Genomic DNA, 26,667 nt, shown 5'->3' on the forward strand with positions numbered 1-26,667 from the left:
CCCTCACAAATATTAGATAAAACAGGTTTTGCAATGCTTTTCCTGCAGTTTCACTTTTTCTCTGTCATTCTGTCCTCCAAGGCTGACAGTTCTGCTTCTTGGGCTTGAATAACAATCAATGTGAAGTGATTTATATAGGCCTAACTCATTTTTGTGTAATTTTTCCTGTATTCTCTCTCTTCAGCTCATCTACCTTGTTCTCGCTGACACTCAATCTGACCGCTAATGCTGCAATGGAGCGAAACATGGACAAACCAAACCATCTTAACCAAAATATAATTATTATTATTATTATGAATTTGTAGACCCCTTTTCCAACCCTCAAAATATGTTAGCCTATCATAAACATTACTTAACACATACAGTAGAAGTCTGAAGTTTACATACACCTTAGCCAAATACATTTAAACTCAGTATTTCACAATTACTGACATTTAATCCAAGTAGATATTCCCTGTTTTAGGTCAGTTAGGATCACCACTTTATTTTAAGAATGTGAAATGTCAGAATAATAGTAGAGAATGATTTATTACAGTTTTATTTCTTTCATCACATTCCCAGTGGGTCAGAAGTTTACATCCACTCAATTAGTATTTGGTAGCATTGCATTTACATTTTTTAAAACTTGGGTCAAACGTTTCAGATAGCCTTCCACAAGCTTCCCACAATAAGTTGGGTGAATTTTGGCCCTTTCCTCCTAACAGAGCTGGTGTAACGAAGTCAGGTTTGTAGGCCTCCTTGCTCGCACACGCTTTTACATTCTGCCAACACATTTTATAGGATTGAGATCAGGGCTTTGTGATGGCCACTCCAATACCTTGACTTCTTATCAAATCAAATTTTATTTGTCACATACACATGGTTAGCAGATGTTAAGGTGAGTGTAGCGTAATGCTTGTGCTTCTAGTTCCGACAATGCAGTAATCCAACTAGTAAGCTAACCTAACAATTTCACAACAATTACCTTATACACACAAGTGTAAAGGAATGATTAAGAATATGTACATAAGAATATATGAATGAGTGATGGTATAGAATGGCATAGGCAAGATGCAGTAGATGGTATAGATTACAGAATACATATGAGATGAGTAATGTAGGGTATGTAAACATTATATGAAGTGGCATTGTTTAAAGTGTCTAGTGATATATTTATTACATCAATTTTTCCATTATTAAAGTGGCTGGAGTTGAGTCAGTAAGTTGGCAGCAGCCACTCAATGTTAGTGATGGCTGTTTAACTACTTGACGCACCCATCCCGTTAGCGGGATCATTTTCAACAACACCCGCTGAATTGCGCGCCAAATTCAAATTAAATTACTACAAATATTTATTTTTCATGAAATCACAAGTGCAATATAGCAAAACACAGCTTAGCTTGTTGTTAATCCACCTAGCGCGTCAGATTTCAATACTTTTCGGCAAAAGCATAACAAGCGTTTATGTAAGAACATCTCTCTCAGTAGACAAATTATTACAAACACCTAGCAGCCAAGTAGATTGGTCACGAAAGTCAGAAAAGCAATAGAATAAATCGCTTTCCTTTAATGATCTTCGGGTGTTTGCACTCACGAGACTCCCAGTTAACCTTAAACAATAAATGTTCCATTTGTTCCAAGATTATCTTTATGTACAAAATACCTCCATTTGTTTGGTGCGTTCAGAAATCCACAGGCTCGAGTGGTCACAACATCGCAGACGAAAATTCAAAATAGTATCCGTAAAGTGCGTAGAAATATGGAGGCAAGGCATCCAATGGAACAGAGAGCTTTCAGGAAAAACAGCACTTCCTGGTTTGATTTTCCTCATGTTTTCGCCTGCAATATCAGTTCTGTTATATTCACAGACAATATTTGGACAGTTTTGGAAACATTAGAGTGTTTTCTATCCCAATCTGACAATTATATGCATATTCTAGTTTCTGGGCCTGAGAAATAGGCCGTTTCAAATGGGTACGTTTGTTAGCCAAAAAACGAAAATCCTGCCCCCTACACTCAAGAAGTTAACAAGAAGCCTTGAGATAGAAGCTGTTTTTCAGTCTCTTGGTCCCTGCCTTGATGCACCTGCACTGACCTGTGCAGAGCCTTACGGTTATGGGCGGAGCAGTTGCCGTACCAGGCGGTGATACAGCCCAAAAGGATGTTCTCTATTCTGCATTTGTAAAAGTTTGTGAGTGTTTTTGGACACAAGCCGAATTTCTTCAGCCTCCTCAGGTTGAAGAGGCGCTGCTGCGCCTTCTTCACCACGCTGTCTGTGTGGTTAGACCATTTCAGTTTATCCGTGATGTGTACGCCGAGGAACTTAAAACGTTCTACCCTCTCCACTACTGTCCCGTCGATTTAGATAGGGGTGTGCTCCCTCTGCTGTTTCCTGAAGTCCACAATCATCTCCTTTGTTTTGTTGACGTTGAGTGTGTGGTTATTTTTCTGACACAACACTCCGAGGGCCCTCACCTCCTCCCTGTAGGCCGTCTCGTCGTTGTTGGTAATCAAGCCTACCACTGTAGTGTCGTCTACAAACTTGATGATTGAGTTGGAGGCGTGCATGACCACGCAGTTGTGGGTGAACAGGGAATACAGGAGGGGGCTGAGAACGCACCCTTGTGGAGCTCCAGTGTTGCCGATCAGCGGGGTGGAGATGTTGTTACCTATCCTCACCACCTGGGGCAGCCCGTCAGGAAGTCCAGGACCCAGTTGCACAGGACGGGGTCGAGACCCAGGGTCTTGATGACGAGTTTTGAGGGTACTATGGTGTTAATTGCTGAGCTGTAGTCGATGAACAGCATTCTCACATAGGTATTCCTCATGTCCAGATGGGTTAGGGCAGTGTGCAGTGGGATTGCAACTGCGTCATCTGTGGACCTATTGGGGCGGTAAGCAAATGTGTTGTCCTCAAGCCATTTACCTCAACTTTGGAAGTATGTTTGGGGTCATTGTCCATTTGGAAGACCCACTTGCGTCCAAGCTTTACCTTCCTGACTAATATCTTGAGATGTTGTTTCTATATATCCACATAATTTTCCCGCCACATGATGCCATATATTTTGTGAAGTGCACCAGTCCCTCCTGCAGCAAAGCACCCCTACAACATGATGCTACCACCCCCGTGCTTCACTGTTGGGATGATATTCTTCAGCTTGCAAGCGTCACCCTTTTCCCTCCAAACAAAACTATTGTCATTATGGCCAAACAGTTCTATGTTTGTGTCATCAGACCAGAGTACATTACTCCAGAAAGTACGATCTTTGTTTTTCAAAAAATATAAAAACGGAAAAGTGGTGTGCGCATATGTATTCACCCCCTTTGTTATGAATCCCCTAAATCAGATCTGGTGCAACCAATTACCTTCAGATGTCACATAATTCATTAAATAAAGTCCACCTGTGTGCAATCTAAGTGTCACATGATCTATTACATGATCTCAGTATATATACACCTGTTCTGAAAGGCCCCAGAGTCTGCAACACCACTAAGCAAGGGACACCACTAAGCAAGGGACACCACCAAGCAAGTAGCACCATGAAGACCAAGGAGCTCTCCGAATAGGCCAGGGACAAAGTTGTGGAGAAGTACAGATCAGGGTCGGGTTCTAAAAAATATCTGAAATTTTTAACATCCAACGGAGCACCATTAAATCCATTATTAAAAAATGGAAAGAACATGGCACCACAACAAACCTGCCATGAGAGGGCCGCCCACCAAAACTCACGGACCAGGCAAGGATCAGAGAGGCAACAAAACAACATTTGTGAGCAGGAGACCAAAGATAACCATGAAGGACCTGCAAAGCTCCACAGCGGAGATTGGAGTATCTGTCCATAGGACCACTTTAAGCTGTACATTCCACAGAGCTGGGCTTTATGGAAGAGTGGCCTGAAAAAAAGCCATTGCTTAATTAAATTAAAAAATAAGCAAACATGTTTGTCTTGCGAAAAGGCATGTGGGCATGTGGGAGACTCTCCAAACGTAGTGAAGAGGGTACTCCGGTCAGATGAGACTAAAATTGAGCTTTTTGTCTAACAAGGAAAACGCTATGTCTGGCACAAACCCAACACCTCTCATCAGCCCGAGAACACCATCCCCACAGTGAAGCATGGTGGTGGCAGCATCATGCTGTGGGGATAATTTTAATCGGCAGGGACTGGGAAAATTGTAAGAATTGAAGGAATGATAGATGGTGCTAAATACAGGGAAATTCTTGATGGAAACCTGTTTGTCTTCCAGAGTTTTGAGACTTGGGATGGAGGTTCACCTTCCAGCAGGACAATGACATTAAGCATACCGCTAAAGCAACACTCAAGTGGTTTAAGGGAAACATTTAAATGTCTTGGAATGGCCTAATCAAAGCCCAAACCTCAATCCAATTGAGAATCTGTGGTATGATTGCTGTACACCAGCAGGAACCATCCAACTTGATGGAGCTGGAGCAGTTTTGCCTTGAAGAATGTGCAAAAATCACAGTGGTTAGATGTGCCAAGCTTATAGAGGCATATCCCAAGAGACTTGCAGCTGTAATTGCTGCAAAACGTGGCTCTACAAAGTATTGACTTTAGGGGGGGTGAATAGTTATGCACGCTCAAGTTTTCTGTTTTTTTGTCTTATTTCTTGTTTGTTTCACAATAAGTGGTAGGCATGTTGCATGAATCAAATGATACACCCCCCCCCCAAAAAATATGTTTTAATTCCAGGTTGTAAGGCAACAAAATGGGAAAAATGCCAAGGGGGTGAATACTTTCTAAAGGCACTGTACATTTAAGAACTCTGATAAACCAGAGAACATAAAGGAAGAGGATCTTACAGAAGGGTATTCTAATGTTGATATTGTACAAGGCTGTGGGAGAGTAAAACCTGATTTATCTGAAGGTCTGTGTCTCAAATGAGCCCTTATTCCTAACTTTTGACAAGAGAACAAATTAGGCCCAAACGTGTAAACTGAATGTGAAGGGCGTCATTTGAAATTTGTCTTGAGGCCTCTTTTTCTACTGCTTATGTCCAGTTGTTTAGTTATTTGTTTCCGTTCCTAAGTAAAAAAAAATGTATATTCTCAGAGTCATAAGTACAATGCCATGTGTTACAGTTGAATTCTGGGCTTTGTTCATCCACCGTAGGAATAGAAGACAGTGCACAGTAAGAGTTGTTAAACATGATTTTACGGACAGTTCCACCAGTAACAAAATCCCAATTTAACATCTGTTTGCAGCTAATGAGGCCATACCTAATTACTCACCAGAGAAGTATACACACAAACACCACCAATTAAAGTTAAATACAGTAGCTAAATTACTTTTTATGATTAATATTCTGTAATGATGCAATTTACCTAGAGTTTAATGTAAACATACGTTGCATTGGAGCTCTCTTGTTTAATTATTCCAGGGAAAGTTCTTAATGAATGTAGTGTAGACATACAAACTAGATAAATAACAAGTCCCTTCGGCCTCTCACATCATCCTGTGGAAAAACAGGGACGATGGGATGCTGGTAAAATAATTGTATTTAAGAAGCTGCTCAGCTTCAAGATCACTGAGTGTGACCTGCACTCACTCAGGTAAGAGGTTAACCCTCCAATACTGCAAAACTATCGTATAGATTTTGTTTTTTAACAGTTGGATTTGTGGATTTGTCTGAAAATACTTCCGTAGGAAACACTATGTGAATTTGTATAGATAACTCATAGAGATATTATTTATAAATGAGCGTTAAGTGTAAATGTGTGTTTTGTTTACAAACTGTTTATGTTATAGTAATCAGATTTCAACAGATTAGTGCACAATATTTGCATTCACTAACACATTTTGAAATCAGCGTTCAATCTTTTGGCTGGATTTGTTAAAGGCCGAATGCCGGCATTTTTATTTCAATATCAAATCATTTCTGGCTAACAAATAAGTACCTTACTGTAATATTATTCCATACAAATTGCCAAAAATAACCAAAAATAGCTTTTCAACAAAAAAACTATTTCTCAAGCAAAAAAAATGTCTAGGACTGTCTGGGAGTGGTCTGAGTGGGGAGGGGGATGAATATGTCATCTGAACAGTAATCTGTTCTTGGCAAAAAGGTTTGGAAATGTTTGTTATTGGTCTATATTAACAAATGTTACTATATGTATATGTATGTATATTTGTGTATATGTGGCTATGTATGTGTATATATATATATATATATATATATATATATATATTTACTATTTACAAAAAATATGTGGGGGATTATAAATTATGCAGACAATTACATATATGGATGTTACAATCTATCTGCAATATTAAAGCTGACCATTAATAATGTTACTTTCTGGACAACTGAGAACTTGGAAAAAAACTTAGTAAAATCATGATGTCAGTGACCTCCAGATGGTAAAGTCGGAGGGCTAGAAAAATGGCAGTTTCCAATTTGGAATTCCAAGTTGGATACCTCTTCAAAACAATGATTCCCAGTCTGAGCTCATTTTCCCCGAGTTCACAGTTGTCATGAACACGCTGAAGATGGAAGTTGGAGTTCCAAGCATTATACTGCCTCGATCCATACAAAACTCCACCCATGCGAAACCTCCCGATTAGAAGGTCCTGTGTAGATTGTATTTTCAACTAGCAACTATCAGGAAATAATAACATCCAATTTCTTCACACGTTTACAGTCTGCGTTTTATCAGCTGTTGTACAATACGACAGAATTTTGACTGCATTGGGCCTGTAACTGAACATAATTGAGAACCACTTCCTATGAATTAGTATACGTTTGTGTTATATCACATCGAATATATCATAGATTTCCCCACTCTGACACCACCAATGTTGAGAATCTGAAATAATAAGTGTTATATTTTTTGCTTCTACAGGCAACACTTTTCATAGAAATTATAGTTACACCATATATTATTGTAGATACTTTCGTAACAAGAATATAACTGTACAAAGCCATGTTTGTTAAGAATGAACTTATTCTATCTGTAGGCTACAAGGTATCAATGTATCTCTCTGTCTGCACCAGGTTTGTCTGAGATCCTATCAGGCCCACTGGCTCAGAGGTATGAACAGCACCCAGTCCAGCCCTGTCGCCTTCTTCATCATCCAGGGCCTGGCCAGTCTGGGGGAGAAGAATATGGTCCTGTTTATCATCTTCCTGCTGGCCTACACCGTCATCCTAGGTGGAAACATCATGATCATCTACCTGGTACTGTACATTGTACACGCACAGCCAGAACCAGATCACAATAACATTAGATAGAGATGATGTTATAAGAGACCATGAGTTGTAGTTAGTGTTAGTATTCAAAGGGTTTTGTTCAGGTCCTCTCACTTAGAATTTGCTCTCAGGGCCCGTAGACTACACTATACTCCTCAGGAGTCAGGAGTTTAGAACTCTTGAGATTTATGGCTTGGGCCCAGAGTTTCCCCTGGTCGAGTCATGTTGTCAGGAAAAACTCTCCGCTGGGCCTATCTATGACATCACTGTCTAACTGCTTTCTTTATCTCATCCTAAAGGTCCGGACCGACCCGAAGCTGGGCTCCCCCATGTACTTCTTCCTCCACAACCTGTCCATCGTGGACATGATTTACACAACGGTCACCATCCCCAACATGTTGTCAGGCTTCCTGACTGAGGTCAAGACTGTGTCCGTCCCCGGCTGCTTCCTCCAGATGTACTGTTTCATCCACATGTCTGTTACCGGCCGCGCCCTGCTGACCGCTATGGCCTACGACCGCTATGTGGCTATCTGTAATCCTCTCCGCTATGCCGCTGTGATGACCCGCCCCATCTGCCTGCTACTCATCATTGGGGCATGGACCTTCGGTGCCATCTGCACCTTCCCAACCACTAGCATGGCAGTACAGCGTTCATACTGTGGACCCAACGTGGTGCGCCACTGCTGGTGTGACCCGTCCTCAGTGAGGCTGCTGGTGTGTGGGGACACTCAGGTGGACAACATTGTGTCACTGTCTTCTGCTCTCGTAGCGCTGCTCACCACTGGTGTGCTCATCCTCACTTCCTACATCCTCATCGGTGTGAAGATAGCTAAAATGGGCACCGCAGAGCGACTGAAGGCTTTTAGCACCTGTGCCGCCCACCTGACGGTTGTGTCCATTTCTTACAGCTCTGCCTCATTTGTCTATATCTCCTACCGTGTGGGAAACTTCTCTCCAGAGGTGACCCTCCTCTTCATCCTCTTTCCCCCCTTCCCCCTTTCCCTGTTTTAAGGACTGTTTAACTCCTCCATCAGACAACCTTCAGTCAACACTGTGATCTTACATTCATCAGTTGAAGAGTTTGACTGATATTTGCGCCATTACTCTGGTAACCCATGTCCTCTCTGATTTGTCATTCACTGTTGATGTCTAATGGTACGCAAAAGGCATTCCCACCAGGAGATGGCACTGTTGTATTATTTTAGTGTAACATACTGATGCTCATCAGTCACTGTACATTTGTGTCATGTTGTCAGTGCTGTGAAAATCCCAATAACAGGGTTGGGGTCAATTTAATTTCAATTCCAGTCAATTAAGAAAGTATACGAAATTCCAATTGTAATTCCATTTTCCTAATTGAAAAGCGTTGAGAATAATTGGAATTTCAGAGTACTTCCTGAATTGATTGGAATTTAAATGGAATCCAACCATCCCTAATAATGCTATGTATATGTTTATGGTTGAATATGATCAAGGCCATACTGTTAATAACGTTGTGATAAGGTTAGATAACATTGTGTTGATATTGTAAGTGCGTCTCATTGTTTTTTATTATATTGTGGTTGTGGGAATCATTGTTGCATTGCGGTTGTCTTAATGTTGTATTCATGTTGTGTTATTGTTGTAGGTGCGTATCATCGTGTCGGTGCTGTACTCGGCTCTGACTCCTTTCCTGAACCCGATGATCTACAGCCTGAGGAACAAGGAGCTCAGAGCGGCCATCAAGAGGGCCTTCTGCCGACACAGAGACGTTTCACCTCAGAGCCGCAAAACACTCAACACACTGTCCTGACAGCAAAACATTCAATTCAAGCTCCTTTAAAATAGTTTAGTATGGGCTAAAAAGTGTGATAATTTTCAAAGATTGTTGTTTGGAAAGCAGAACAGCTAAATGTTTCATTATCATGCACTTATAAACGAAACCAAACAATATTTGTGTTTACCATTTGGTTCATTGTGTAGGTTGCACAACTGTATACATCTGATTTAAAAGTTTTAAGTTTATTGATAAAAATGAAATAACAACTGTAAAGTCCTGTTCAATCGCATTGTACAAACTATCAGATACAGTACTAAATGGTATGTGATTATACTTGTTTTTAATCAATACCAAAGAAACAACAGTCATTGTTAGGTGATTATTGTGTAATTACAATCTCGCAATATTATTCCTAAATATCAGAGTAATAGCACACTGTCAAATAAAGTGTACCAACAGATTTTGGTTTTGTGCCTCTGCCTTCTCTGTAAGCGTCACAAATTAAAATAAAACTTTGCATAATAAAATATAATATGATGGTTTGCATTTGGAAATTAAATCAAGAAATTATTCAATTAACACCCCCCAAAACTTTGCACCACCTAAAATAAATGTCAGTTTGAAAACATAGTAGTAGTGTTATTCCTAGTTATGTATTTTAGAGTAGATTTGCATTATGCTTTAGGATTTTTTTCCATCAGTACTAACCGAATCCGGGGCAGCTGTATGTTTTAATTGTTAGATCATGCTTTGAATATGCATATCATCAATTAAATAATGGCGCTCCACTTATGTTAGCGTCCAATTCAACAGAACCCTTACAGGTCCCTCAGGTGGTGGTTGAGAAGAAACTCCCTTGTTTTATGAACGCCACACACATACACTACAGTTCTCATTATATTATATATGATTTATTTTCCCATCAGATTTAACACAGAATCCTGCGTCTACCTTGGCTCTTTGAACACCCTAAATATCCTGTTTAATCTCTTTAGTCTGTAAACAATATATTATGTGGTTGACACAGGTAGGGACCACACTAACCAGCACACTATTCAGTTTGCACAGGTCTGCATAGGCTAGGAAGCAATGGAGGATGATAATGGTAACCCACATCCCAGCGCAATATGGTAGACCAGTAAGCATGTGCTACAGGTTGTCAGGGCCTTGCTGTTTAAAGAGCTGTTCTACTACTCAGACAAACAATGGCAATCTTCAGATAGGCGAGACTGATGCTGCCTATGGACGAGACAAACAGCATAACAGTAAATGTTAAAACATATATGTTATTTATAAACACGGTCTCGCAGGAGAGCTTGAATAAGGAGGCGCTGTCGCAGTACGGGTTAAATATGTTAGACCTACAGCGTGATAGGTGGATGGTGATGCCCAGCAGAATCCCCACTCAGACTATGGCTACCCCCCAGGCAGACACAGACAACCTGAATACCATTTTGCTGTTCATGATGGTAATGTATGGCAGGGGGTTGCAAATGGCCACATACCTGTCAAAGGCCATGATCATGAGAACGGTGTGTGATGTCGTTGCATAAACATGAGCACAGAAAGCCTGAATGACACACTCTATGTAAGTGATATATCGCTCAGGTTCTGCGGTCAAAATGTCCCCTAACAGACAACGTATCATCGCTGTAGCCCCGACTATGTTATTAAGAGACAAGTTTCAGAAAAGGATGTACTGTACATGGGATGATGCAGGCTCCTCTCCATGGAGATCAGTACTATGAGGCCGATGTTGGCCACGAGGTGAAGATGTAGATGATAAGGAAGAGGATTAGGTCAGGGTAGGAGGTATGTTGAGTGACCTTTAAGAGATTAAAGGGAAGTTCAGGATTTTAGAACTTGATAGAAGAACTGTAATCCATGATTTGTTTTCTTTAACCTTATCAGTCCCGAGACCCATCTGACTTTCATTTATCTGCATGTTTATATGTTTTTATTATTAAAACAACTGATAAAAAGGAATTCATATGAATGCTGTAAGTACAGAAATGGTTTGCTCAGTGGGAAATAAATATCCAACTAGTCAGTGACAACTGTGTAGTTTGTGACAGCAACTATGTGAGCTTATTACAGTTTTATAGACACTACGTCCTGGGATTTCCTATGATCTTCTATGAAGAACCCCACCCTTACCTTCTAACGACTATTGTGTTGCTTGTGAACGTCCTATAGAGCGCAACATGTCACATGAGAGTCCCAGCTTTTCATAGATCGCTTTTAATTGTTTGCAGCTCAAACCATTCAGACTCTACAGACATTTTTGTACAAAGACTTGGCCCCGGGTCCCTTCAGGATCCGCCCTTGTGTCACAAACACCTTTCTAGCTCAGCCCCCATTAAACACACAGACTAATGGTACCAACGGATGCAGAAGAATTAGACAAACTAATGGTACAAGCCAGAAGTGTCACAGTTTCTGTGTTATTTGATTGTTGTTTCCTTAGGTTACCGCTGGAGGGCACCCATACCCTGTTTTCTAGATTTCAGGTTACCCTGATAATTACTCATTGGATTCTCCTGTGTTTAATTACCTTCTCTGTTCACCTGGTTGCCTTGTTATTTAGGTTCCTCTGTTGGTCTGTATCTTTGCTTAGGTCTCATGTTTAATTAGTGTGCTCTTGTGCGGTTGCCTTGTTTCTGTTAAGACGAAGTAAAAGTTCTGGATTTATCCTTACTCCTGCTTGCTGTGTTTGCATGCGCCTGGAATCGAGTTCGTACTTGCATTATTGGTACAGTAGTCCTAAGTCTACAATGGACTTTTAGTCGTCCGAGGAACACTCTGAATTCCATCATTTATGGTCGGCTCTCACCCACCATGGAACTGTGATTGGATGTGCATGTACATGCCTAGTTAAATAAAGATGAAATAAAAAAACAAAATTAATTGATCGCCATGAGGCGCGCCTGCAGACATTGTCGGACGATTTAAGAACTCTTGTGTCCGCTCTGCAGACAGGACAGTCGGTAGCAACGGCTGCTGCACCAGTGGCTGTTCCTAATCCTCCACTCCCTACCGGCTCAGCGTCGTCATCCCTTTGGGAGCCTCATCTCCCGGCACAGGAGCGCTATGAGGGGCATCCTGGGAGGTGTCGTGGGTTACTGCTCCAATGCTCACTGGCCTTCGAGCTGCAGGTAACAACATTTCCCACTGAGCGTTTCAGAGTGGCGTACGTCATCTCCTTGCTCTCAGGACGGGCTCTGGCCTGGGCTACGGCCATATGAGAGAAGCAATCAGACATTTGTTTTAATCGTCAAAGATTCACCCAGGAGATGAAGAGGGTTTTTGATCACCCCATCAGTGGCAGGGACGCTGCTCAAAGACTCATTGTGCTTCGACACGGCAGCCGGAGGGTAGCAGATTACACCATTGACTTTCGGACGCTTGCCGTTGAAAGTGGTTGGATACAGAGGCACTTCACTCAGCCTTTCTAAACAGACTCAGCGAGGTTCTCAAGGATGAACCGACTTCTCTGGATGAGCTTATCATTCTGGCCATCCGGATTGACAACCGGCTTCGGGAACGTCGTCGTGAGAGGACGGAGGGGTTCAGAGTTGTTTCCAGTGTTTCGGGTTCCGCCGAGGGAGTCGATTCTTTGTTTGTTCCACTGCCTTATGCTGCATCTGCTTGTCCTGTACCCCGTCAGAGTTGTCAATTCGGCTCTGGTTCTCCTTTATGTCTTTCAGAAGAGCCAATGCAATTGGGACACACCAGGTTTCTGCTCTGGAGAGACGGTGCAGAATTAACAAGCAACGTTGTCTTTACTGTGGTCAGTCTGGACATTTCCATGCCTCCTGTCCCAAGCTGACGGGAAGCGGGATGACTCGTCATTTGACGGGAGAATACTAGCGAGTCAAATACAATCTTCAGCTGCCGACACGGTACGCACCTTGCTTCCGGCCAACCTGCGGTGAGACAATGGGCAGTTGGACATTGCTGCTTTCATAAACTTTGGGGCCACCTGTTTCTGGATCACACATTAGCTCGTCAACAGGGGCTGCCTCTCACTAAGCTGGAAGGTCAACCCCTAGGGTCTGGGAAGGTGAAGCAACTCACCATGCCTATTCAGATACGAGTTCTGGATTATCATGTGGAATTTATCCAGTTACATTTGTTGGACTCTCCTGAGTTTCCCCTGGTTCTTGGACATCTGTGGCTCTCTATCCATAATCCACAAATTGACTGGCCCTTGAGAAGTGTTCTGAGATGGAATCCTTCATGCCAGTCCACCTGCCAGTAACTTGCTCTATATCTTTCCAGCCCTGCGCGTCTGGAGGCTTCTGATTCTCCTGTTCCTCCAGAAATGAAATTAATCTATTCTCTCAAGCTTAGCCTTTTATTAACAACACTGTCATCTCAGATTTTCAAAATATGCTTCTCAACCATTGCAAAACAAGCATTTGTGTAACAGTATTGATAGCTAACGTAGCATTTAGCGTAGCATTTAGCGTTAGCATTCAGCAGGCAACATTTTCACAAAAACCAGAAAAGCATTCAAATAAAATAATTTACCTTTGAAGAACTTCGGATGTTTTCAATGAGGAGACTCAGATAGCAAATGTTCAGTTTTTCCTGAAAGATTATTTGTTTAGGACAAATCGCTCCGTTTTCTGCGTCACGTTTAGCTACGAAAAAAAACCTGTATCCAGGATTGTGTAAATCTATCCGCAAGCTCATTAGCATAACACAACGTTAACTATTCATGAATATCGCAAATTAAATGAAATTAATCTATTTGCTCTCAAGCTTAGCCTTTTGTTAACAACACTGTCATCTCAGATTTTCAAAATATGCTTTTGAACCATAGCTAAACAAGCATTTGTGTAACAGTATTGATAGCCTAGCATAGGATTATGCCTCTCTTTCAGCATGCAACATTTTCCACAAAAAACAGAAAAGCATTCAAATAAAATCATTTACCTTTGAAGAACTTCGGATGTTTTCAATGAGGAGACTCTCAGATAGCAAATGTTCAGTTTTTCCTGAAAGATTATTTGTTTAGGACAAATCGCTCCGTTTTCTGCGTCACGTTTAGCTACGAAAAAAAACCTGTATCCAGGATTGTGTAAATCTATCCGCAAGCTCATTAGCATAACACAACGTTAACTATTCATGAAAATCGCAAATAAAATGAAATTAATCTATTTGCTCTCAAGCTTAGCCTTTTGTTATTAACAACACTGTCATCTCAGATTTTCAAAACATGCTTTTGAACCATAGCTTAACAAGCATTTGTGTAACAGTATTGATAGCCTAGCATAGGATTATGCCTCTCTTTCAGCATGCAACATTTTCACAAAAACCAGAAAAGGATTAAAATAAAATCATTTACCTTTGAAGAACTTCAGATGTTTTCAAGGAGGAGACTCTCAGTTAGATCGCAAATGTTCCGTTTTTACAAAAAAATATTATTTGTGACGACTAATCGCTCCGTTTTTTTCATCACGTTTGGGTATGGAAAGAAAATAAATAATATTAAGTCATTAAAACGCAAACTTTTTTCCAAATTAACTCCATAATATCGACAGAAACATGGCAAACCGATGTTTAGAATCAATCCTCAAGGTGTTTTTCACATATCTATCGACGATAAAATCCGTCGTGGCAGTTGACTTTCTCTTCTGAAGAAATGGAACGCGCATGGACCTACAGATTACTCAATAATTTCGACACAGGACACCGGGCGGGACACCAGGTAAATGTCGTCTCTTATGGTCAATCTTCCAATCTTCCAATATACCTACAAACACGTCACAATGCTGCAGACACCTTGGGGAAACGACAGAAAGGGCAGGCTCATTCCTGGCGCATTCACAGCCATATAAGGAGACATTGGAACACAGCGCCTTCAGAATCTGGGGCCTTTCCTGTATGAAACTTCATCTTGGTTTCGCCTGTAGCATTAGTTCTGGGGCACTCACAGATAATATCTTTGCAGTTTTGGAAACGTCAGAGTTTTGTCTTTCCAAGGCTGTCAATTTCATGCATAGTCGAGCATCTTTTCGTGACAAAATATTGCGCTTAAAACGGGCACGTCTTTTTATCCAATAATGACATAGCGCCCCCATAGGTTGAAGAGGTTAAGGAGGTGCTGGCGGCTGGTTTTATTCGGCCGTCCACTTCACCTGCAGGAGCGGGTTTCTTTGTAGGCAAGAGGAATGGGGGATTCCGTCCCTGTATCAATTACCGGGGTTTAAATAACATTATCATCAAGAACCGTTACCTTCTTCCTCTTATGTCCTCAGCCTTTGAGAGACTCCAGGGAGCTACGTTTAAAAAGAAAAGTGATTTACGGAACGCATTCAATGTGGTGCGCATCAAACAGGGAGATGAGTGGAAGACAGCGGTCAACACCCCAAATGGACATTATGAGTACCGTATCATGCCGTTTGGATTTACAAATGCTCCGGCCGTTTTCCAGGCCCTGGTTAATGATGTGCTGCGCAACTTCCTTTACCAGTTTGTGATTGTGTACCTGGATGACATCCAGGTCCATGGTTGAACACATCCAACTTGTTCGCCAGGTTTTTCAAAGACTCCTCTCCTCTCGCTTTTTGCAAATGCGTTCGAATAATCTAAAGTTGTGCTGTTGCAACTTCCTGTAAACACACAGTCCAATTCAAAGTGAATGACAGGCCTGTGTGGCAAATTCTTGTTTGCATGAAGGCCTACTGTAGCTCTGATTGGCTATGGTGCACTGGTCTGCGTAGACTCCGTTCCTAGACAAGACAGGTTTTATTTACTGAAGTGTCTATTAATTGTCCAAATGCACGGCTGCTTTCCCATTCTATATTGCTATTTGCCTTATTTAAGATCCCGTAACCAAAACAATGTCTGAACGTTCTGTTTCGTGGAGGTAATTCCTTTGTGGCGTTCTTGCCGTTTTGCGAACTTTAGCAAGCTAGGTCAAAATGTCGTGGGATGATACCAAGGAAAACCGTTTAAAGTCAAATGGCAAGTCTATGCCAAATCCTCAGATTATTCAAAAGTGGTAGGACGATATGAAAAAATGGCCACATATCACCAACGAAGACATCTTTAATGATTTATTCTTGTCAATCAGTGTGGATGGGAAATAGATGAGGAGCTACAAAAGCACAGAGAAATATCAATATCAAATAAGCCCCCACCCACAGCGGCAAAGTTGAGGATGACAATCTGGTGTACCTCAAAGCAGATGTCCAGCCCAGTCAGAGCAAAACACATCATCATTCTGCCTGGATTCTTCTGTTGCAGGGCAGGTCGAAGACTTGCAGTCGATGAGGTAGGTACAGAATCAAGGTGAGTTTTACAATTAAATAGGAATGATTTTTTTACCCCCTATTTCATGGTATCCAATTGGTACTAGTTACAGTCTTGTCTCATCGCTGCAACTCCAATACGGACTCAGGAGAGACAAAGGTCAAGAGCCATGTGTCCTCCATAACACAACCCAACAAAGCCACACTACTTCTTGACACAATGCCCATCCAACCTGGAAACCAGCCGCACCAATGTGTCAGAGGAAACACCGTAAACCTGGCAACCATGCACTGCACACTGCCCACCACAGGAGTCGCTAGTGCACGATGAGACAAGGATATCCCTGCAAGACAAACCCTCCACCACCACATGGGCCTCCCGGTCATGGCCGGCTGCAACAGAGCCTGGACTCGAACCCAGAATCTCTGGTGGCACAGCTAGCATTCCTATTTAATTGTAAAACTCAGCCAGCTAGCCCCCGAATAGCAGCACTGTAGAAATTATTACACTCAACGGAACGACTTGATTAGTGTAGTGTCAACAACGCAGCTACTGCCAGCTAGCCTGCTTTAGCATTACTGTATCATTTTAATCATTTTAGTCAATAAGATTCTTGCTACGTAAGCTTAACTTTCTGAACATTCGAGACGTGTAGTCCGCTTGTCATTCCAATTTCCTTGCATTAGCGTAGCCTTTTCTGTAGCCTGTCAACTATGTGTCTGTCTATCCCTGTTCTCTCCTCTCTGCACAGACCATACAAACGCTCCACACCGCGTGGCCGCGACCACCCTAACCTGGTGGTCCCAGCGCGTACGACCCACGTGGAGTTCCAGGTCTCTGGTAGCCTCTGGAACTGCCAATCTGCGGCCAACAAGGCAGAGTTCATCTCAGCCTATGCCTCCCTCCAGTCCCTTGACTTCTTGGCACTGACGGAAACATGGATCACCACAGATAACACTGCTACTCCTACTGCTCTCTCCTCGTCCGCCCACGTGTTCTCGCACACCCCGAGAGCTTCTGGTCAGCGGGGTGGTGGCACCGGGATCCTCATCTCTCCCAAGTGGTCTTTCTCTCTTTCTCCCCTTACCCATCTGTCTATCGCCTCCTTTGAATTCCATGCTGTCACAGTTACCAGCCCTTTCAAGCTTAACATCCTTATCATTTATCGCCCTCCAGGTTCCCTCGGAGAGTTCATCAATGAGCTTGATGCCTTGATAAGCTCCTTTCCTGAGGACGGCTCACCTCTCACAGTTCTGGGCGACTTTAACCTCCCCACGTCTACCTTTGACTCATTCCTCTCTGCCTCCTTCTTTCCACTCCTCTCCTCTTTTGACCTCACCCTCTCACCTTCCCCCTACTCACAAGGCAGGCAATACGCTTGACCTCATCTTTACTAGATGCTGTTCTTCCACTAACCTCATTGCAACTCCCCTCCAAGTCTCCGACCACTACCTTGTATCCTTTTCCCTCTCGCTCTCATCCAACACTTCCCACACTGCCCCTACTCGGATGGTATCGCGCCGTCCCAACCTTCGCTCTCTCTCCCCCGCTACTCTCTCCTCTTCCATCCTATCTTCTCTTCCCTCTGCTCAAACTTTCTCCAACCTATCTCCTGATTCTGCCTCCTCAACCCTCCTCTCCTCCCTTACTGCATCCTTTGACTCCCTATGTCCCCTATCCTCCAGGCCGGCTCGGTCCTCCCCTCCCGCTCCGTGGCTCGACGATTCATTGCGAGCTCACAGAACAGGGCTCCGGGCAGCCGAGCGGAAATGGAGGAAAACTCGCCTCCCTGCGGACCTGGCATCCTTTCACTCCCTCCTCTCTACATTTTCCTCCTCTGTCTCTGCTGCTAAAGCCACTTTCTACCATTCTAAATTCCAAGCATCTGCCTCTAACCCTAGGAAGCTCTTTGCCACCTTCTCCTCCCTCCTGAATCCCCCCTCCCTCCTCCCTCTCTGCAGATGACTTCGTCAACCATTTTGAAAAGAAGGTCGATGACATCCGATCCTCGTTTGCTAAGTCAAACGACACCGCTGGTTCTGCTCACACTGCCCTACCCTATGCTCTGACCTCTTTCTCCCCTCTCTCTCAGATGAAATCTCGCGTCTTGTGACGGCCGGCCGCCCAACAACCTGCCCGCTTGACCCTATCCCCTCCTCTCTTCTCCAGACCATTTCCGGAGACCTTCTCCCTTACCTCACCTCGCTCATCAACTCATCCCTGACCACTGGCTACGTCCCTCCCGTCTTCAAGAGAGCGAGAGTTGCACCCCTTCTGAAAAAACCTACACTCGATCCCTCCGATGTCAACAACTACAGACCAGTATCCCTTCTCTCTTTTCTCTCCAAAACTCTTGAGCGTGCCGTCCTTGGCCAGCTCTACCGCTATCTCTCTCAGAATGACCTTCTTGATCCAAATCAGTCAGGTTTCAAGACTAGTCATTCAACTGAGACTGCTCTTCTCTGTATCACGGAGGCGCTCCGCACTGCTAAAGCTAACTCTCTCTCCTCTGCTCTCATCCTTCTAGACCTATCGGCTGCCTTCGATACTGTGAACCATCAGATCCTCCTCTCCACCCTCTCCGAGTTGGGCATCTCCGGCGCGGCCCACGCTTGGATTGCGTCCTACCTGACAGGTCGCTCCTACCAGGTGGCGTGGCGAGAATCTGTCTCCTCACCACGCGCTCTCACCACTGGTGTCCCCCAGGGCTCTGTTCTAGGCCCTCTCTTATTCTCGCTATACACCAAGTCACTTGGCTCTGTCATAACCTCACATGGTCTCTCCTATCATTGCTATGCAGACGACACACAATTAATCTTCTCCTTTCCCCCTTCTGATGACCAGGTGGCGAATCGCATCTCTGCATGTCTGGCAGACATATCAGTGTGGATGACGGATCACCACCTCAAGCTGAACCTCAGCAAGACGGAGCTCCTCTTCCTCCCGGGGAAGGACTGCCCGTTCCATGATCTCGCCATCACGGTCACATCATGCCTCACACAGGAAGCGGCGCAGGTCCTAATCCAGGCACTTGTCATCTCCCGTCTTGATTACTGCAACTCGCTGTTGGCTGGGCTCCCTGCCTGTGCCATTAAACCCCTACAACTCATCCAGAACGCCGCAGCCCGTCTGGTGTTCAACCTTCCCAAGTTCTCTCACGTCACCCCGCTCCTCCGCTCTCTCCACTGGCTTCCAGTTGAAGCTCGCATCCGCTACAAGACCATGGTGCTCGCCTACGGAGCTGTGAGGGGAACGGCACCCCAGTACCTCCAGGCTCTGATCAGGCCCTACACCCAAACAAGGGCACTGCGTTCATCCACCTCTGGCCTGCTCGCCTCCCTACCACTGAGGAAGTACAGTTCCCGCTCAGCCCAGTCAAAACTGTTCGCTGCTCTGGCCCCCCAATGGTGGAACAAACTCCCTCACGACGCCAGGACAGCGGAGTCAATCACCACCTTCCGGAGACACCTGAAACCCCACCTCTTCAAGGAATACCTAGGATAGGGTAAGTAAGGGTAAGTAATCCTTCTCACCCCCCTCTCCCCCCAACAAGATTTAGATGCAAGTGGCTGTTCCACTGGTTGTCATAAGGTGTATGCACCAATTTGTAAGTCGCTCTGGATAAGAGCGTCTGCTAAATTACTTAAATGTAAATGTAAATGTAGCACTGAGATTCAGTACCTTAGACCACTGCACCACCCAGGTGGCCAACATAACCTAAACTTACTAGTTAAAAGAGAACTGTGCAAACTTGTCAACTGTGAACACCATGTAAACGAGTGTTACATACTGTAATTGACTATTATAACAATAGGTGCAGAATGCTGGGTATGGATGATTGACAGGGGTGTCCTGTACAGCAATGCCAGTGGAACTTGGGGACGCAGCAGAATTTCACTCCAAAAAGGTTGAGCGGGATCTGTTTTAAAGTTCGCAAACCAAATGATGAGTTCTCCGACAGCACACCAGCCGCTTCTCCATCTCTACCACCAACTCCTGTGTACCACTCCCACAACGCACTTAAGAAGAGTTTGGAAGGGGTCAATGTTCCAATGGGGAGCCTTCTGCACAAGTGCATCAAAGCTAAACCAATCATCAAGTTCCAGCAGCAGCCACACAGCTACAGCAGCCTAATAGTGTACATGGAATCAACATGCAGTGTCAGAAAAGCTTATCATTTTATTATGTTTTTGCTAAGCTGAAGGAGTGTAAACGTGCCAGCTTGGAGGAGGTCACTAAAGGACAGAGTTCCTTCCATGCGTAGTATGATGCACGTAAACTTTGAATCACTGCTAGCTCAGCAAAGGTTCCTGTGCACACCTCAACAAATCCCTACAACTTTGTACAGGAGCATCTCTTCCCCAGGTTCTATGGAAACTCAGCAACCACATATGGCAAGGAGAACGAGCAGGTTGCCAACACATGGATGGGAGAGCTGTGGGTTTAGTCTGGAGAGTAGAGGCAGAGTAGTGTGTCAAGGAGCCATGGCTTTCTGCAAACCCAGATGTAGTGTTAAACTTCTAGTTAAAGAACTTCTAGAAATCAAATGTCCTGTTCTGAGTAAGTCTCTGACGGAACTGTTTTCTGGCAAACTCACCGATGTGAAGCTGGTGGATGGGGTTCCTCAGCTGCAACCTAATGGAGCCTAATGGAGCCTTCCGGCGCCGACAGAGATGGCCTCCTCGCTTCGAGTTCCTAGGAAACTATGCAGTATTTTTTTTTTTTTTATGTGTTATTTCTTACATTGGTACCCCATGTCATCTTAGGTTTCATTACATACAGTCGGGAGGAACTACTGAATATAAGAGCAACGTCAACTCACCATCATTATGACCAGGAATATGACTTTCCCGAAGCGGATCCTGTGTTTTGCCTTCCACCCAGGACAATGGATCGGATCCCAGCTGGTGACCCAAAACAACGACGTCGTAAAAGAGGCAAACAAAGCGGTCTTCTGGTCAGGCTCCGGAGACGGGCACATCGCGCACCACTCCCTAGCATACTACTCGCCAATGTCCAGTCTCTTGACAACAAGGTTGATGAAATCCGAGCAAGGGTAGCATTCCAGAGAGACATCAGTGACTGTAACGTTCTTTGCTTCACGGAAACATGGCTCACTTGAGAGACGCTAACGGAGTCCGTGCAGCCAGCTGGTTTCTTCACGCATTGCACCGAGAGAAACAACCATCTTTCTGGTAAGAAGAGGGGCGGGGGGGTATGCTTTATGATTAACGAGACGTGGTGTGATCAAAACAACATACAGGAACTCAAGTCCTTCTGTTCACCTGACTTAGAATTTCTCACAATCAAATGTCGACAGCATTATCTACCAAGGGAATTGTCTTCGATTATAATAACAGCTGTATATATTCCCCCCCAAGCAGACAAATCGATGGCCCTGAAAAAACGTTATTTGACTCTATGCAAACTGGAAACCACATATCCTGAGGCTGCATTCATTGTGGCTGGGGATTTTAATCTTTATTAAAAGGAGGCTGAAGAATTTCGGCTTCTCACCAAAAGCACTCACAAACTTTTACAGATGCACAATCGAGAACATCCTGTCGGGCTGTATCACCGCCTGGTACGGCAACTGCTCTGCCCATAACCGTAAGGCTCTCCAGAGGGTAGTGAGGTCTGCACAACCCATAACCGGGGGCAAACTACCTGCCCTCCAGGACACCTACACCACCCGATGTCACAGGAAGGCCATAAAGATCATCAAGGACAACAACCACCCGAGCCACTGCCTGTTCACCCTGCTATCATCCAGAAGGCGAGGTCAGTACAGGTGCATCAAAGCAGGGACCGAGAGACTGAAAAACAGCTTCTATCTCCAGGCCATCAGACCGTTAAACAGCCACCACTAACATTGAGTGGCTGCTGCCAACACACTGATTCAACTCCAGCCACTTTAATAATGAAAATTGATGGAAATTGGTGTAAAAAATATATCACTAGCCACTTTAAACAATGCTGCTTAATATTATGTTTACATACCCTACATTACTCATCTCATATGTATATACTGTACTCTATACCATCTACTCCATCTTGCCTATGCCGTTCTGTACCATCACTCATTCATATATCTTTATGTACATATTCTTTATCCCTTCACACTTGTGTGTATAAGGTATTAGTTTTGGAATTGTTAGGTTAGATTACTGCATTTTCGGAACTAGAAACACAAGCATTTCGCTACACTCGCATTAACATCTGCTAACCGTGTGTATGTGACAAATACATTTGATTAGATTTTTGGGGGTACTACATGCAGGGGAAATGGGCATGTTCTGCACAGGACTGGAGAGATGCAAACTACTGTCTGGGCTCCATCTGGGCAGGTTGTTATTGTTGATGTGAATTTCAGTGCTGATGTTATCCCTGAACTGAAGACATTGTATTTCGTACATATGCTGACAAGGACAGTATATGAGTTCCAGTCAGGCAGACTAACTCTGTGCTCCAAATATGTTAAACTATGTGGTATTTAGGCTCAGGGCCTAATACTTTGTGTTTTTAAATAGTTCTCATATTTTATGCCTTCTTAAGGTCTCTCTGTCAGCTCTACCTTATTATCTAAGCATAACACTTAATTTTTTTGTCTTGCACAGTTCCCTTCATATGCATATTTACATGATTATATTTGCATAATTGTTTTATGGCTTGCCTTGTACAGCTCTCTTCATACATGTTTATCTAATGCCTAAGGATAAGTCCTTATGATTTATGAATATTTTAATTGTTTAGCTCTTTTCATATAGCACTTCATGAACTGAGCATACCGTAACTCATCTTGCACTTGGCAAATTATGGTGTTCATAAAAACACTATGAAATTCCACTTTGTTGACATTTTCTTTAATACTTAACATTTTGAAGTTAAGGAATAGGAGGGTTTCAAATGTGTTTTCAGTTTGATTCTGGGTTTGGTTTTCAAGTGGCACAAATTATGAAAAACAATGTGGCACTTGATAAACAGTTATCTTCCCTCTTGGTCTGTTAGAGACATTTTGGAATGATTGCAGCACCATGCAGGGGTGGGCAACTCCAGTCTTCGAGGGCCTGATTGGTGTCACACTTTTTCTCCATCCCTAGCAAACACAGCTGATTAATCAAATTGCATTCTAAACTGAAGATCATGATTAGGTGATTATTGGAGTCAGGTGTTTTAGCTGGGGCAAAATTGTGACACCAATCAGGCCCTCGAGGACTGGAATTTGCCCACCCCTGATCCTAGTGGATCTCTGTAATTATCAGGAACAGGTACAATACAAGTAGGAGCATTAAACTGAATCAGATTGAACAGGAAACTATATACAGTATATATTTAAGCAATAAGGCCTGTGGGGGTGTGGTATGTGGCCAACATAAATCAAATCACATTTTATTTGTCACATGCCCCGAATACAATAGGTGTAAACCTTACAGTGAAATGCTTACTTTCAAGCACTTCACCACAATGCTTTAAGAAGTGAAGAAAAATGTGTTCAGTAAAAAATAGAAGTAACAAATAATTAAACAGCAGCACTAAAATAACAAAAGCGAGGCTATATACAGGGGGCACTGTACCAGTATAGATTCAATGTGCGGGGGTACCGGTTAGTCGAGGTAATTGAGGTAATATGTGCGTGTAGGTAGAGTAGAAGTGACCATGCATAGATAATAAACAGAGAGTAGCAGCAGCGTAAAAGAGGGGTCTGGGTAGCCCTTTGATTAGCTGTTCAGGAGTCTTATGGCTTGGGGCTAGAAGCTGTTAAGAAGCCTTTTGGACCTAGATTTGGCGCTCCGGTACTGCTTGCTTTACCGCAACAGCACTCCCTCCTCTAAAATGTTTGGTGGTTCAAACACTCCTGCTCCATGAACAGCTTTCTTTTCTGTCAGTTATTGTGGCATCCCTTACTGAACATAAAAGGCACATTTTGCGTGAATCCATGTTTTGGAAGTTGTGATAGCGATAGTGAATTAGTTAGCTAAATACAAAATATTCTCCGGAAGTGTTTAACGGTAAGGCCCCCACAAAAAAAAAAACTAGAGACCCTGCCCATATTTCCATTGAAAATTAGTCAAATATAATTTTTACAAATGCTTTAGTATACGTAATTCCCCAAAATTCTCGAAATTTATGAAAACATGAAAATGACCATATCTAAGCGCGCTCGCTTGTCAGTGATAAAATTTTAAAAAATCATGTTGATAAAATGCTGCCAGTTCCACTTCAACTAAACAATTGAAGTTGCACAATCCATGACTACTCTGTAAATTAGCTTGACGTGCTAAATTCTCTCCACCAATAAGAGGGGTGGGAACAGTTTGTGTCATGAACAGTGCCTCTGCCCATAGAAATAAATGTCGCACATGTGCACGTGTGCTGGGGGGGTGATGTTCCCCAATGCTGGAAAGGGGCCTCCGAGTGAAAATGTGAACCCATGGCCTAGAGGGTGCAGCAATTCAACACCAATGTCAGTTGGCTTTTCATAACGAGAGCGAGACAAATCAGAATAAGAATTAATACATATTTTTTCTTACAACCATTCATCATACAGTCACTTTATTATTTTGAAACTTGTTGAAGATTTTCTGTCTGATTTCTTTGGTCTGCAGACCGTATATAATAGGATTGAGCCAAGGAGGAACCACATTAAACAAAATGGCTGACAGTTTCCTGTGGTCGGCCCACTGAGGGAAGCGATGGAGAAAGATGATGATGAAACCGGACACCAGCATGATGATGTACACAGACAGGTGTGTGGAGCAGGTCTGCAAGGCCCTGCTATTCAGAACCCTGTTTTTGTTTCTCACACACACTATAGCTATCTTAAGGTATGTTAGTGTCACACTCCCTATGGAGGACCCCAGGAGTAGGATGGTAAAAGTGAGTCCATAGATATTGTTAATAATAACGCTTTCACAGGAGAGCTTGAATAACGAGGCATTGTCACAGAAGGGGTTGAAGATTTCAGATCTGCATCGTGACAGGCTGAGTGTGAGGCCCAGGAGGACCCCCACAAGCAGAAAGGCAGACCCCCAGGCAAAAAAAGTCAGTTTTGCAATCATCCTGTTGGTCATGATGGTGGCATATCGCAGGGGGTAGCAGATGGCCACATATCTATCAAAGGCCATGATAATCAGTATTGTATGTGATGTTGTGCCAAACATGTGGGCGCAAAATGCTTGGATGGCACACGCAACGTTGTTAATGTAGCGTTCTGCGCTTGCCACAAATATGTCACTCAGCAAACGAGGGATGATAACCGTGGCTCCAAGAGCGTCATTGAGAGGTAGGTTGCAGAAGAGGATGTACATGGGCTGGTGCAGGCTCCTCTCCATGGAGATCAGTAGTATGAGGCCGATGTTGGATACCATCGTGAAGATGTAGATGATGAGGAGAAGGATGAAGGCAGGGTAGGAGGACTGTTGAGTGACCTTTAACCCCTCCAGGAGGAACATGTTCTTAGGGTAGGTGTGGTTCTCCATTTGCCACCCAGAGTGAATGTCAACCTGCAGGAGAATGCAATAAAGTTATTTAATAATAAATACCAAATAAATACCAGTGGTATTATGACTTTAAGAAATGGTCTACCAAGCAACAAATACAATTTGATAATCATTGTTCATTACCCTGCCTCTCATTAAATACTTACTGTTGGAACAAATACTGTCAATATATTTAACAAAATTATTTAATGAAAAAGTAAAAAAAACAAACAAAAAAAAAAAACAACATAATAGAGAGAGAAAAATAGAACAAGAAAAAAGAGAATGAAGAGAACAACAACTGACTATAATTCAATGTTGTATAATTCAATAGATGTAGATACAATGGACACAATAACACTTTCAACTCTAACATAAAACATCAGCATCACAACAAGCACATTAGATAACATAAGAAGGATTGTCCCTGACATTAATTGTTGAAGTATAACACTAACAAAAAGGGTGAGATGATCTTCCACAGGGTCCTCTCTTTGGTTTCTGAGTTCTCTTCCACCCCTCAAGACTGAAACAGCATCACAGCCTTTTATCCAAAACCCTGAACATGGTAACACTCCCAACCATGGTTACAAGGTTGGAGGCCTCTGGTGAAATCAAACTCCAGGAAAAATAATTGGCAACTTGTTAAGGGATTCTGACTAATTATGTATACATTTCAATCAGGACTGACTAATCAGAATACTATTATTTTACTGTATAGATGTATGAATTTTCTTTTAATCCTAGTACTAAATATAATGTGTGTAATTATAATCAAGAATTAGAACAATGACTGTCTGTTCCTTGTCAGACTGGCTAGAATGCTTATCTACACAGGAATACCTTGGCTTGGTCATAAATTATCTGTAGGATATACGAAGGCTTGAGAACTATACTGCCATTGTACCGGAGTGGTGGAGAGACGGGACAGTTTGAAACCTAATGATGTCATGTTCAGTTTATAACCTGTTGTAAATTG

At 43.1% G+C, this 26,667-nt stretch overlaps 2 protein-coding genes and 1 pseudogene across 3 annotated transcripts in view; 1 reads left to right on the forward strand and 2 right to left on the reverse strand.

Moving 5' to 3' along the window:
- or6at1 (odorant receptor, family 6, subfamily AT, member 1) overlaps positions 1 to 9,406 on the forward strand; it is a 36,380-nt gene extending 26,974 nt beyond the window's left edge. Inside the window, exons 1-4 of one of the 2 annotated variants that reach the window (XM_035780379.2) lie at positions 5,540 to 5,548; positions 6,991 to 7,173; positions 7,485 to 8,147; positions 8,815 to 9,406. In XM_035780379.2, coding sequence (XP_035636272.2) covers positions 7,030 to 7,173; positions 7,485 to 8,147; positions 8,815 to 8,979 — 972 coding nt within the window. In that variant the 5' untranslated portion in view covers positions 5,540 to 5,548; positions 6,991 to 7,029 and the 3' untranslated portion in view covers positions 8,980 to 9,406. Of the gene's footprint in view, positions 1 to 5,539; positions 5,549 to 6,990; positions 7,174 to 7,484; positions 8,148 to 8,814 lie in introns of those variants that run through there. The other variant, XM_052457032.1, reaches the window with a different exon arrangement.
- Positions 9,407 to 9,915: 509 nt separating this feature from the next.
- LOC118390738 (olfactory receptor 52N5-like) lies at positions 9,916 to 12,187 on the reverse strand (annotated as a pseudogene).
- A 10,861-nt stretch (positions 12,188 to 23,048) lies between these two features.
- On the reverse strand, positions 23,049 to 26,195 carry LOC118390723 (olfactory receptor 52N5-like). The gene is made up of 2 exons (XM_035781444.2): positions 26,147 to 26,195; positions 23,049 to 25,712 (listed from the first exon to the last, which is right to left on the reverse strand). The coding sequence occupies exon 2, from the start codon at positions 25,686 to 25,688 to the stop codon at positions 24,750 to 24,752; it is 939 nt and encodes a 312-aa protein (XP_035637337.1). The 5' UTR covers positions 25,689 to 25,712; positions 26,147 to 26,195; the 3' UTR covers positions 23,049 to 24,749.
- Positions 26,196 to 26,667: the final 472 nt, after the last annotated feature.

This window comes from Oncorhynchus keta, chromosome 11, assembly GCF_023373465.1.
Source record: "Oncorhynchus keta strain PuntledgeMale-10-30-2019 chromosome 11, Oket_V2, whole genome shotgun sequence".
NCBI lineage: Eukaryota > Metazoa > Chordata > Actinopteri > Salmoniformes > Salmonidae > Oncorhynchus > Oncorhynchus keta.

Coding starts and splice junctions, on each gene's coding strand:
- LOC118390723 (XM_035781444.2), bottom strand. CDS start 25,688: ATGGAGAACCACACCTACCCTAAGAACATGTTCCTCCTGGAGGGGTTA.